This window comes from Terrapene carolina, unplaced genomic scaffold (genome assembly GCF_002925995.2).
Source record: "Terrapene carolina triunguis isolate 2854851 unplaced genomic scaffold, T_m_triunguis-2.0 Scaffold141, whole genome shotgun sequence".
NCBI classification, from domain to species: Eukaryota; Metazoa; Chordata; order Testudines; family Emydidae; genus Terrapene; species Terrapene triunguis.
In genome coordinates this window covers 9,544,221-9,557,955 of record NW_020664492.1, presented here as the reverse complement: position 1 = coordinate 9,557,955, position 13,735 = coordinate 9,544,221, and the positions used below count along the sequence as shown (strand labels likewise).

The 13,735-nt window shown below is 35.9% G+C and overlaps 1 protein-coding gene across 1 annotated transcript in view; it reads right to left on the bottom strand.

Moving 5' to 3' along the window:
* LOC113406807 (neurobeachin-like) overlaps nt 1-13,735 on the bottom strand; it is a 942,582-nt gene that overhangs the window by 724,456 nt on the left and 204,391 nt on the right. Inside the window, exons 9-10 of the mRNA XM_029911985.1 lie at nt 10,917-11,114; nt 8,059-8,192 (exon numbers count right to left, since the gene is read on the bottom strand). Coding sequence (XP_029767845.1) covers nt 8,059-8,192; nt 10,917-11,114 — 332 coding nt within the window. The remainder of the gene's footprint in view (nt 1-8,058; nt 8,193-10,916; nt 11,115-13,735) is intronic.

Here is a 13,735-nt window from a genome sequence, read left to right as displayed (position 1 = left end):
AAATATACGATATACACAATGGCAAGTATGCATGTAAACGAATACAGAAGAAAACAGATACTGTGTTTTCTGATGAAAAATGTGTTGATCTCAGGACATCAGGATATGTTTCCAGCAATACTTTTCAATCCACAGCAGGAAATTGCCACACTTTTCAATGAATCATGCTACTCCTCTTATTCGAGAATTAGCAAGTAATGGAGATAACAGTCTCTGGAAGATATGTACTTTATCATGATAAATACCTGGAACTGGTTATATGAATAATCTACTACAAACTTTTTTTTCCCCCACAAATGTACCAACAAGTGTACTCTTGGAAGGGTAAGAAAGCTTTTAATCAGAAAGGTGGAGATATTTATCAGAAAATATATGTGCTATGGGAATAACTTATGGATTCAACAGGGAGACTAAGATATCCTTTATATTTGCACTTGCTGGCTATTTTTCCTATATAATTTAGGCACAACATAATTTGTTTTGTCATATGCATTATAAAGTCAGTACATTAATTATTTAACTTCTCTATAAACTGATTTCCTTCATGCAGAAACATGATTTAATATGAATCCCTATTATGTGTAAATCATCTTCTGTTACCAAAAAGCTACTTAGCAATGCCACCCCTTAAACAGAAGGATGATAGTTTTACAGCTTACAGTCATAAAAACACAGATTTTGGATAATGGGTTTCATAATTCCAGAATGTGATAATCCTCATTCTTAAAAAAAAACAAAAAAAGCAATAACTTTTGCTCATAATCAAAATAGCTTCTTGTATAGTTCCTTCAAGTTGGATATTCAGACCGCGAAACATTTTCAAGTATAAAGACAATTCATTTGTAACATTTGAAGATCCCAGCTGTATGGTCTATACTGAGTGAATCAATGAACAATAGGCAACTTTCTTTAACAAACTCTAAAATGAATGTTTCCTCCTTTGAGAGCAATTTATTATTGCTTTATGGATCCAAAACATTTGATTAACTGGAGAACATGCTCCTAAATGGGCTGAAATATCACCATGTCCCTTACAGACCAGATCACCTAACAGACGTATCATTTATCCATATCAAACAACAAATGCTTCAATAGAAATCTGGGGTGGGGGGAGGAGAAGTAGAAGGGGAGTTTGTAATATAATAATAATACATTGCAGAGATAATGAAGCAATGGATGAACATGGCACGGTCTGTATTAGTGAAGGAGAGTTCTAAGTCTACAAATCAACCAAAGATGGTAAAAGAAACTTTGGCCACTGTTGCTTTCTGAGACTCTATGGAAATTGATTCTATAACAGCTTGAGAGGGTGAGCCATTGATTCAAAATAGAAAATATCCCTTAATAGAGGGAAGAGTCATGCTGTGCCTAAATTCTTCTATTTTTCCCCTGCCCACCAGCATTTCCTCCATAAATTTGAAGCTAGCTAACTGTCCCCTGGAACTGTACATTATTTAGGCAGGTGGATGTAAGAAAATTATAGAAGTGAGGTTTGATGGAAACAGTAGGAAGGAAGTGCTGTTGCAAAGGTCTTACAGTCTCCACTAATAGTATGGCATGTACATTGAGCAGGAGATGTGAAAGGATGGAAAACTGCAACATTCTGTATCTGGTTAACTTTGGAGAGAATTCATTAAAAACTGATCCCATTCACATTTCATAATTCCCAAAGAGGAAACAAAAGCACCAATTGATCTATTGTATCAAAAGTTGTTAACATATTCACTAGTATTTGCTAGACATAAAGAGAGAAAATTAATATAAGGGAAACATATATATAGTCCTACACCTAAAAGCTGTGTTCAGTTTTGACAAAGAAATTTACTAAACTACTTGGAGTTAACTTTTCCAATCCACTGACAAATGTGATTTGGGGATAATTATAAAGAAGGTAACAAACTGGTAAAAGTCTGTAGCATCTCACTTTTTCAACAAGAGTTAATCCTGTTGGGAAAGGGTTAAATGAGTTTTGCTGACTCACTGAAGTAGGTGACTCACCACTTAATCTGCTTCACTTTAGAAGTAATCATGCCACAGGGAGAAGGTTTAAGCTGATCTTCATTACCTTATTGTTCATTTCTTCGTTAATAAGATCAAACACATGAAGATGCCTTGTTCGGACTTTACTTACTGTGTTGATTGTGTTTGTAGTGCAGGTTGGGAAAATTACCTACTTACAGAGTGCAAAATAGAATTGTACTAGGACTCTAAAGCTGAAGTCATCCTGCTGTGCATATCTGGAAGCATCCCTTTGTTCAGCAAATTAAATAGACTTGTTCAGATTTAATCATGCCTTCTAAAACATGTTAGTTATAAAATAGGAAGGGCCCCAATGCTTCCTATTATTACTCAGTGGTGGAGCAGTGGAGACATTCTGGGCTGTGCATGTGTTCAGATAAGATCTTAACCAGGAACAACTAGCTAGGTTAGTCTCCATATGCTCCCTCTGCTTTTCTAAGTTCCCGTCCCCCTTCCACTTGCCTTCAATGTGTGTGGAGGAAGGGAGGGAAGGAGAATGCTTCTTCCTCTTTCCCTTCCCATCCTCTTCCCATTTCCTTGTGCTTCAGGCTAGGGAGAAGGGTATCACATTCTGGATCCAGCCATCAAAGCCTGACCTCCCACCACTGCTGCCACTGACTGTGGGACTGGTAATGGACCCAAAGTGATTAGCTCCTCCCTGCAGGAGATAGAGTGGAAGGGAAATTGCTACTATCTGCTGCCTGGCAAGTAGCCATTTAGGGTACTATGTTTCAGCCCCACCCTTCTCACCCATAATCTGGTTGCTGGATCTCCTTCAATGCCAAAGGCTAGGCTGATCCCCAGTTTTGAGGTCTGAAAGGGACTTTTCCCATATAGCAAAACTGGTGAACTGCTATATGGGTTTTTACCATCTGTCCAGCATGTCTGTTTTGGGGGTTATATTACAACTGTCGTGATGTTGGCAGGTTGGCTGGTTCATTAGAAAGGTCTGATTTGAGGTCCCTGTAACTCAGTGAGCTGCTTGGACATACATTGGTTCTTAGGACAGTTCTGAGGTATTAGATGTCTCATGCAGCATGCAACTCCGCTCCTTTCATGTCTCCTATCTCCAGCATTAGAGAAGTGGGATGGGACCAGACTGACTTCCAGTCTGGGTCCCTGGCTAGGCTTGAAGGTGTAGAGGGAGCATGGCCTTCATATCCACCCACAGGTTTGTAGTGCCTGGGGCCATTAGAGCCAGTGGAGAACTGCAATGGAACAACCCTGTCAGGTAGCTTGGGGTTGTTACCCCAGGAAAGGTAATAGTTTTAAATAAAGTTCCGGTCTCCATATTTAATCATATTGTGGTGTGTCTCTCTCATTATTTCCATGACCACGTCAATGAGTGGGACATATTAGTGATAGAAAAAATTTCCAAAACCCAGATCAGAACAAGTATGCTCTTAACAGTGTTGCTGTAGACTAGCAGATTAAAAGAAACCAACCTATGGTAAAAGTTTGAGACACAAATGACATTTCCTATCTTCACCCCTCCCCATTTTGTTCTTCCCGTGCTCCTAAAGCTATCCAATACATGAGGTATAACTGCAAACTGCAAAGACAGGAACAAAGAAAAAACAAACACAAAAAGCCTAGAAAAATCACTGATACTGCAAGATATTTGATTGACGAAGGCAGGGCAGACACTGGAAACTATTCAGAGGTGGAGATAAAGAAAGAACAGAAACATGGATGCAAGGCTGTCATTTTTTTTTCATTCACACTTCTCTCTCAAGAGGCAGACAACATCATTTCAATCTGGACTGACTGAGCTAAAAATACAGAAGAATGCTATTACTAGAGGTGTTTGAAAAAGGGGATGAATTTTTTTTTTTTGCAACAAATTCATCTCTGCTTTGTCTAAAATCAGTATTTAGAAAACTTTAACAACTCTAGTTATTTTATTTACTTCCCACATATGTGATATCTTTCTGATTCTTCTTGATTTCCTCTGTCTAAAGTATGTAGTCTGCAATCCTGGACTGCCATTTCTAGAATAAGTGTATGAAAGATTGGGTCCAAGTCTTATTTTGCCTCTAAATGCTTTAACCCTAATCTAGTCTATCAAACAATTTTAATCCTCCTACTTCTTTCAGGATTTTTCTCCAGATGTACTGAATCATTATCAGCAAAACCAGAAAAATCATCTGAATTAGAATTTGTCACCTATGATTTGCACAGAAATTGAGTTAGCATAGAAGATTACACTTCATACACTGTCAAATTCAATATTAATGTCAATGATGAGAAGTACACCTGAATTAATACCAACAGTGACACAAATATCAGAGCATTGCTGAACAATGTTAATCCTCTGATATTATAATCCCAATATATATTATCAAAAGGATCTACAGCTGTACCACAAAATATGTAGCATAATACCTCTCTTGCTGGTAGATAAATATCTCTGACAAGCTGCAGAATTTTCTACTATAACTACTATCTCTGAGAAGCAAGAGGAAAAGAAGAAATTGTTAGCGTTCAAGTTCCCCCTTCTGAAAAAGACACTGAATGATGGATGGTCTCAAATTAGACCAACAACTGAGTTTAGTGTAGACTGCAGTTCACATTTTTCTGCTGCTCTCTTCTCTGAGCAGATAAGTACAAGAATCTCTACAGTGTTTAGACAGCAAAATTGTTGGATATTTCATTACTTGGCCCGCTCACAAGACTGGAACAGATAAGACAGAGCTATGGGACAATAATGAACTGAACAAGAATATCAGCAGGCCATTGGGTTGCTGAGGTAGGATTGCCCAGCACAGTAATTAAACATTTTATTCATACTAAATCTATCATTTTTGGGGAAATTAAGGTATCAGTATGTCAAAGAGAATAAAATTTAATGTAGGAACCTTGTTGGGACCATAAATCTTTACCCAGCCCTTTAAATCTAGAAAAATAGATTTCAAAAGGACTTGAATTTATTAAACAGATTTTGATTCTTTGAGAAAATAAAAGGGAAAAAAGGTTGGAAGCCTACAATATTTGTTTTGGAGCATCAGCCCACCTTGAGGTCTCCCAGCTACAAGGCAAGAGACATCAGGGCCCACTTACAAAAGAGTCACCCAATTTGCCCCGCCCCCGGAGAAAGAGAGAGAGGTGAAAGCAATTGTAGCCGGTCTTTACAAAGCAAAAGGTTTGGTGACATCAAAAGTCATTTGGACTTACTTTCTTCAGGGAGATAATACACGTTATGTTCTGGCCTATTTGCTTTTTACGAAGATGGGGCTTAACTGTTTTGTTTGAAAGAATGCTATTTTGTTAAACATATTGTAATAATCTCTCTTTATAAATTTACATAGGACAGACAAGGTATTGATTACATTTATGTTTAAACAGAAAATAGGCAAAGATTAAAAATTTGAATTAGGGAAAATCAATTATAAAATTTTGAAAAAGTAGCAACTGGGTAAAAAGTGAAATACACAAGAAGCTAAACTTTACAAAATAGAAAATAAGGAAAGTTAACAAAAGTTATATAGGTAAGGGACACTCTCCTCTCCATCACAATCCTGCCACACAGCAAGCCTTAGTCTCCCTAATGTCTATGCCTCCACATCCTTCCCTCTCTAGTGCCTTTCCCCATCTGACTTTTCCATTCTCCTCAATGTCCCTTCTCCCCTTCTTTCATTTTCCTACATCCTTGTTTATTTTAATTCCCCTATCCTGCCATAATCCTCATCCCACCTCTATCCTATAAAAATGTAAAATAAAAATATAATGTGTAACAATCACCAGCTCGATCATTTTTGTTACATCTCTTACCCCAATCTGTCATCTGTTTGAGTCTTTTTTATTATTTGCTCTTCAGAACAGTGACTGCATCTTGGTACAGGATGTTTGCATAGTGTTTAGCGTGATAGATTCCAGATTCTGATTAGAAATTAAATAATAATCTGATTCCATAAGAACGTCAATACCTTAAAAAAAAGGAATGTATTGCCTGATTCAATTAGAGCAAATGTCTTTCTCGTCAAAGTTACACTAACTCCATAAACAGCCATATGCATTTAAAATTGGATTTAGTGTTTTCACTAGGGAAACCACAGAGTGAAAGAGGGTTTTCTAAAACTCACATTATAATCTCACTTAAGTGCTTCAAACAGAAGAGTCAGGGCAATTTATTATTTTACTGTCTACAAAATAAGTTTAATAAATTTAATATAAAGTAGGTTTTGTCATATCTAAAGCTTCCTAAAACTAGAATGGGTCATTTTGTTTATTTCTATGCTATTAAGTTCACAGATAAATAAATACTCCCTTCAGTTACTTCAAACCAAGCATTTTTTCATTTCTGCATTTACAAACTGCAAAGTAAAATTCATCATATGCAAAGCACAATTAAATCTATGTTAGCAATAAGTGAGTATCCCACCTAGGGAAGTACACAACTACTCTATCTGGGTAAAACATGGAGGGATTAGCGCAGGGGCAGGGGGCAAATCAATATCACATGGTACAGACAGAGTATAGTTATTTCAGGGAAAATCCAGTGATTAATTTATATCTATGTACTGGAAAACATACACATTGAATATAGGAATTTTCAATACTGTTTTTGGAAATCATTTCTATTTCAGTACCCAATTCAAGTGAAAGGTGCTTAAGGTGCTCACTATAAAGGGAGCATACAATTTGCCACTACATCACCACACTGGCCTTGCTGCTAAAAATAGAATGAAATATAGGACATTTATCTTACAACTGAAATGAACACAAAATTTAAGATTTTCCACAGTCTGTCAAAAGTTTGGTGTTACTTTAACACTAGTTTAACCATTCTTCAGTTAACCACTATTTCAAAAATACCACTGAACTTACAAATAACTGAAAGTCTGATTTCCCATTTATTCTAATCCTGAAGTGCATTTTGTGTGTCTAAGAATTAAAAACATACAACAGAGCAGAAAATTTTACAATTTATACACTTCCTAAAGAACTATCTAAAATGACTAGAAATTATTCACAGCGATTAATTACAATAAAATACACAAAAGAGTTGATTAAAAAAACATCTGGCCAACGTTCCGGGCAGGGGAAGAAGGCCCCTATGCGATTAGCCCTGGAAAGAGGTTTGAGTTGCACAGCACTTGTGCAGACTCTAAACATTCAAATCCATGAGGGGGAGTGCTCCTACCCACCCAGCAAGACATTGTTTTCTAGAAGATTCTTGAATATCAGCATCCCCGTTGTACATATCTTACACATGGGGAAACACAGAGGCAGTTCTCAAAGTATACTGTCATATCTGTGTTGGCTGACTAACAGCTCAAGCCCTTCAACACTAATGATATGCACTGAGCCACAGCCATCATTCTGGATAACTCAGAGCTGTGCCTATGGCTAATAGACCAGGGTCCTCCTCTCTATCCTGATACAGCATGTGCAGTCTTCTCCAACAGATTTATTCACCAGAGCCATGTCCTTTGTTAATTTGGGATAGTAGGCCAACTAAAGGAGAATTTTAATTAAGCAAGACCTACAGCATTAACAAACTATACATACTTTGTACATGCACCCCTGGTAGATTGAACTCCATGTTTAGTGCACTACATTAGTTTCATTTTCCTATGGAATTTCCTTTAGTTTAAAAGCATTCTTCAGCACGATATTATACAGTACCATGGTAAATGCCTTAGGTGCCGACTCTATGCTCCGGGACTCTCATACCCATGGGAAAAAAATAGTGGGTGCTCAGCACCCACCAGTCACAGCTGTTTGGCAGCAGGGGGAGGGCGGAGAGCAGCTAGTGCCAGGGGCCTCAGGGGAGGGGTTGGAGTGGGGATGGGAAGAGGTGGAGCGAGGGTGGGGCCTTGGAGGAAGAGGCAGAGTAGGGGCATGGCAGGGGTGGAGCACTTCCAGGAAAAATAAAAGTCAGTGGTAAATGCCATTTAAAAAGTTGATGTTTTCATGCTAGAAACAGAAAGAAGAGCGCACATGAGTCACTCACTGCATTTATATTAACCAAATTACAACAAGAGAAAGAAAAATGTTGCTAGCATACTTTATGTAAATTGCTTGAAATAAGCTTACCAGACAGTTGTTTCCATTTGACTGTCATTTAGTTGTCGATTGTCTAACTGGGCAAAGAGAGGAAAAAGAACCTGAATCCCTCCAATCGAATGAATTGCACTGTGAATTGAGTGGGTTACTATAGCTTTCACATCCTATATTAAAAATCAAAAAAAAGTTTCTCAGTGTTAGTTTGTATCTGCCATTATCACATTTTACCATAAATGTCTAATATTTAAAAACTAGTTACCAATGGCGCTTCAAAGACAAATGATTTACTGTGCTTTTTATTTTCTGTCAATTTAGTCTAAATGCTATAATCTCTTTTCATAACTTAAAGCCATCCAAATATGTAAACAAACACCACAAAGTTATGTTTCACACAAAGTCTGTACAGGTAACACATACTGTAAGGTTCCTGTGGCCATTTTGCCACAAAAGGTGTTATTAAAAAATTAGGGCTGTCAAGCAGTTAAAAAAAATTAAGCACAATTAAACAATATTATAATACTATTAATTTAAATATTTTTGGATGTTTTCTACATTTTCATATATATTGATATTAATCACAACACAGAATACAAAGTGTACAGTGCTCACTTTATATTTTTATTACAAATATGTGCGCTGTAAAAAACCAAAAGATAGTTCTTCAATTCACCTCATACAAGTACTACAGTGCAATCTGTATCATGAAAGTTGAACTTACAAATGTAGAATTATGTACAAAAAAACTGCATTCAAAAATAAAATAATGTAAAACTTTAGAGCCTACTCAGTCCTATTTCTTGTTCAGCCAATCGTTCAGAGAAACAAGTTTGTTTACATTTGCAGGAGATAATGCTGCTCACTTCTTGTTCACAATGTCACTTGAAAATGAGAACAGGTGTTCGCATGGCACTGTTGTAGCCAGTGTCACAAGATATTTACATGCCAGATGCGCTAAAGATCCATATGTCCCCTCATGCTTCAACCACCATTACAGAGTACGTGTCCATGCTGATGATGGGTTCTGCTCAAAAACAATCCAAAGCAGTGCAGACCAACCCATGTTCATTTTCATCATCTGAGTCAGATGCCACCAGCAACAGGTTGATTTTCCGTTTTTGGTGGTTCGGAGTCTGTAGTTTCGCCATTGGAGTGTTGCTCTTTTAAGACATCTGACAGCATGCTCCACACCTCGTCCTGCTCAGATTTTGGAAGGCACTTCAGATTCTTAAACCTTGGGTCAAGTGCAGTAGCTATCTTTAGAAATCTCACATCGGTACCTTCTTTGCATTTTGTCAAATCTGCACTGAAAGTGTTCTTAAAAGGAACAACATGTGCTGAATCATCATCTGAGACTGCTATAACATGAAAGATATGGCAGAATGTGGGTAAAACAGAGCAGGGGACATTGAACTCCTTGGGGGAGAATTGGGTCACAAATTGAATAAATACATTTTTTTTAAACAAGTGTCATATGCATGGAAGCATGTCCTCTGTAATGGTGGCCGAAAGGGCATATGAATGTTGGCGTATTTGGCACGTAAATACCTTGCAATGCCGGCTACAAAAGTTCCATGTGAATGCCTGTTCTCGCTTTCAGGTGACATTGTAAATAAGAAGAGGGCAGCATTATCTCCCATAAATGTAAACAAATATGTTTGTCTTAGCGATTGACTGAACGAGAAGTAGGACTGAGTGGACTTGTAGAGTCTAAAGTTTTACATTGTTTTGATTTTGTGTGTAGTTATGTAACAAAAAAATCTACATTTGTAAATTACACTTTCACAATAAAGACATTGCACTACGGTACTTGCATCAGGTGAATTGAAAAATACTATTTCTTTTGTTTATCATTTTACAGCGCAAATATTTGTAATAAAAAATAATAATATAAAGTGAGCAGTGCACACTTTGTATTCTGTGTTGTAATTGAAATCAATATATTTGAAAATGTAGAAAAACATCCAAAAATATTTAATACATTTAAATTGGTATTGTATTGTTTAACAGTGTGATTAAAACTGCGATTAATCGCGATTAATTTTTTTGAATTAATTGCATGAGTTAACTGCAATTAATCCACGAGTTAACTGCAATTAATCCACAGCCCTATTAAAAATGCTTTAACCACAGAATGCTTTAGTTGGTCAATTTTAATTTAAAACTGGACCTATTCAAACTTCTTGGTTTCATTACCTATATATTTCGCTCAAAATGACTGGGCTGGAAAATAGGCAAGCATTAAACTGATAGCCCTCAACATATAATTTGACAAACTACTGTTCATTCCGTAATACACACATTTCTTTAATGCATCATTAATAATTTTGGCTCAAGAAAACAAGTGAAAAAGTAGCTAGGTGCGAATGATAGCTACTCATATTTAAAAACAAACAAATGTTAATCTAGAACTAAAGCAATGCTAAATGAAAACAGCAATGGCAGCACCATACTATATCATCATACAAGATGTAGATTGGGGAGAGATTGCAGAATTTTTGTGTTAGCAGAGTTTGGCCTACAAACGAGATACTTCTGGAGAAGTATAGTTACATACATCTTGCTAAACAATGCACCTCAAACAATTAATAGGTTATATAGTTGATGATAGCCATAGAAGCGACAGTGTTTGCTGTCCTTCATGCTGAAGGAAAGATACAGAAATGTTAGCCAGTACAAAAGGAAGGAAAATCCATGGGTTAAATGGAGAAAATGACAGCCTCAGTCAGATGAGGTGTCAAAGGGGCCAATGGATACCTCGGAAAGACTACACACACACTAAAAGATAATACTACTAATTAGAAACAGACTCTCAATCACACTTTGGCAGCCTGTATTGCTGTAAGCTACATTAACAAAAACATGAAAATAAAGAACCAATATAAACGAACCTGAAGCATAAGAGCATGTGGAGAGTGTACAAAAATTGAAGGGTTTTCCTTTGGCGAGGATTCAAGGCATAGTTGAGCATCAGTAGCCTTAGCATTGTAAGTAAAGGCAATACTACTTGCAAGTTTCCCATCATATAGAACTTGTTTGTGGTGCTCAGCCAGATGAATATCACTCTCAGATTTAAATTTGAAAGTACTCTGGAAAAAAAAAGTGACTTGAAACATGTATATTTTAAATGAATAATAAAAATTGCATGTCACACGATCTGTTTATTGTATTATATGACGGAAGGGCAGGCAAGCAAAACAGAATCTATCATTAAACTATATTTTGTATTTTCTGCTGGTTTTGAAATGTTTTCATACATTTAAGCCACAAATTTATATCTTGAATGTTATTACCATTAGTAATGTAAAACTGGGATAGGGTAGGGAATCATTTTTTCAACCTAAAAGAACAAATCAAAGTATTTACTACACGCTACTATTAGCATGTCATTTTGTTCATTTATCTGGTATGATTTATTCTTCTAGGCAGCAGCATTAATGTTTTAACAGGTTGCAATTAATCTATGTTTCAGAAAATGCATCACAAAAAGCAGATATAAATCTGTTAATATTAACAGTAATACAGTATACACCTTCCAATTATTCAGGATAATAAAAGTTTAATGATCTAGAAATTATTTGTATTACTTGTTCTTTACTTGCGAATCTTTTTTTCCAAACTAAACTCTTACTTTGTTATACTGGCAATCCATGTTAAACAAAGATCATTTTTCAGTGACACCATTCAGAATTGCCAAAGATATTAAAAACTGCTTACATGCTGTATGTATGGGTTCTTGTGTTTTCAACAGATTTTCATATGTTCTTAATCTTGCTTCTTTCACTTTTTACCAATTACATTACATGTTTACCAAGTCCAAAGAAAATATTTTAATGGAAGAGCTTATACATGCATACTTCCCATGGCTTCTACCAATATCTTTTTGATTTAATGGAAAGGGGTTTTATAAAACAGCATGCATCCCATGCTTCATTAACTAACAGACAGTAACACATTCCCAGGAGCTACCGATGTGAAAAACTACTTACAACAATAATAATAAAAAAACAAAACAAAAAAAACAATTTTCCAAATGTCAGATTTCAAGAATAATGATTTTCAAAGTTAAGGGAAGACTGGAAATTTGTATTACTCTTAAATATATTGTGATTCTTATTTGATTCAAAACCATGTTTTCTGGCAACACTGTCAAACTGACCAAGCATGAAGAGATACATTCATTTCCTTCTGCAACAAGCTGTCAGCTTTACTTGACTTACTACTTTAGCATGTTATAATCATTTGACAGCTGCGGGAAGGCAACTAGTGGTAAAACACAGTATCCATAAAAATAAACTAAAATTGTTAAAAATTACCATTTAAGTAATGAAGTTTGAATTTCAATATAATGATTTCTAAAAACATCATTTATATTAAATAATCTGTTCTGAAGGCTAATCAAATTCACATTGCTCAAACTGCATATAACCAACCACATTTTAAAATGTGCAACATTTTTATCACTTTCTGTCCTCCTCAACTTCTCCCATTTACACCCCCACCAGCACTCCCACCCAGTGCTGTATGTAATAATTAGATCAGGGAACTGGTGGCATGCTATCCAAGTCCACTGATGTCCAGGCTAGTAGCAAACAAAGACAATTTGTAGGAGGCTCCTCGCCCCCTTCCCACAAATTGCATTTTCTTACAAATATACAGCTATTCTTCATGTAATGCAGCTAATTTTTGCTGATAATGCTACCTAGACCTCACTTATCAGTTAATAAGGATAGTTATATTACCTCACAAACATCTGCCTGAGAAAAAGGGAGTACGTCTTTTAAAAAAATGGGACAATTTCTTTAAATGTACAGATAATTAAAGTATTCTATTTGTTGCCCCTCCCCCAGTGTCAAAAGCAGTGGTTTACATATTGAGCAAACCTACATTTGCCTTTTCGTTGATTTCACAAAAAATTTGCATTCCAGCTTCTGACATGTTTTTAAGTTTTACTACCATATGAAATCTCTTCCTACAAAGAAAAAAAAAAAAAGCCATACCCTTGAGTTTTTTTCATGGAGCAAAAACCCATTTTTTTCTTTAAATACTTTGCCAGATTTCTAGGTTTTGCAGCTATAAGCATGGCAGACAGTTTAATATTATTATTTGACCTTTACATTTTGGTAGCATTTCGAGGCCTAAATCAGATGGATTTAGACACAGAAAAATGGCAAAACTCTACACCATTTTTGTCACTAAGTGGTTATAGATTTTTAACATAACTCTTTAAAGTAATTTCAGTAGCTTCTTATTACTCTAATATCTACTGTTTCTGAGCATTAGGAAACTTGTTATCCAGTTCAAAGTTTACCAGAAATCTAAACTTCTAACCACTTAAATCTTATATCATTGAATAATGGAAAGACAAAAGCAATTTAAACTGAAATTACAAGACACATTTGACTTAATACTTGAGGAGAAATAAGGGCTCAACCAGGGAGAGGAAAGTAGGAATGACAGATCAAGGAAAGAAGCCCTGCAGTCACACAGCTAGTATCTTATTTTAAAACAAGTCCTCTGATAACCTTGTTAAAATACTACTAATTGAAAAGGTGAGTTTTGTTTTGTTTTTGTTTTTAAATTAAATACTTACCTGCTGAGAAAAAAAAACAAAATGAAAAGGAATGATTGAGGATGAGTAGAGAGGAAAAGAATGATTGTCCAACATTTTAGGATCTTCCAACCCATTTGGACTTTTTCATTATATTGG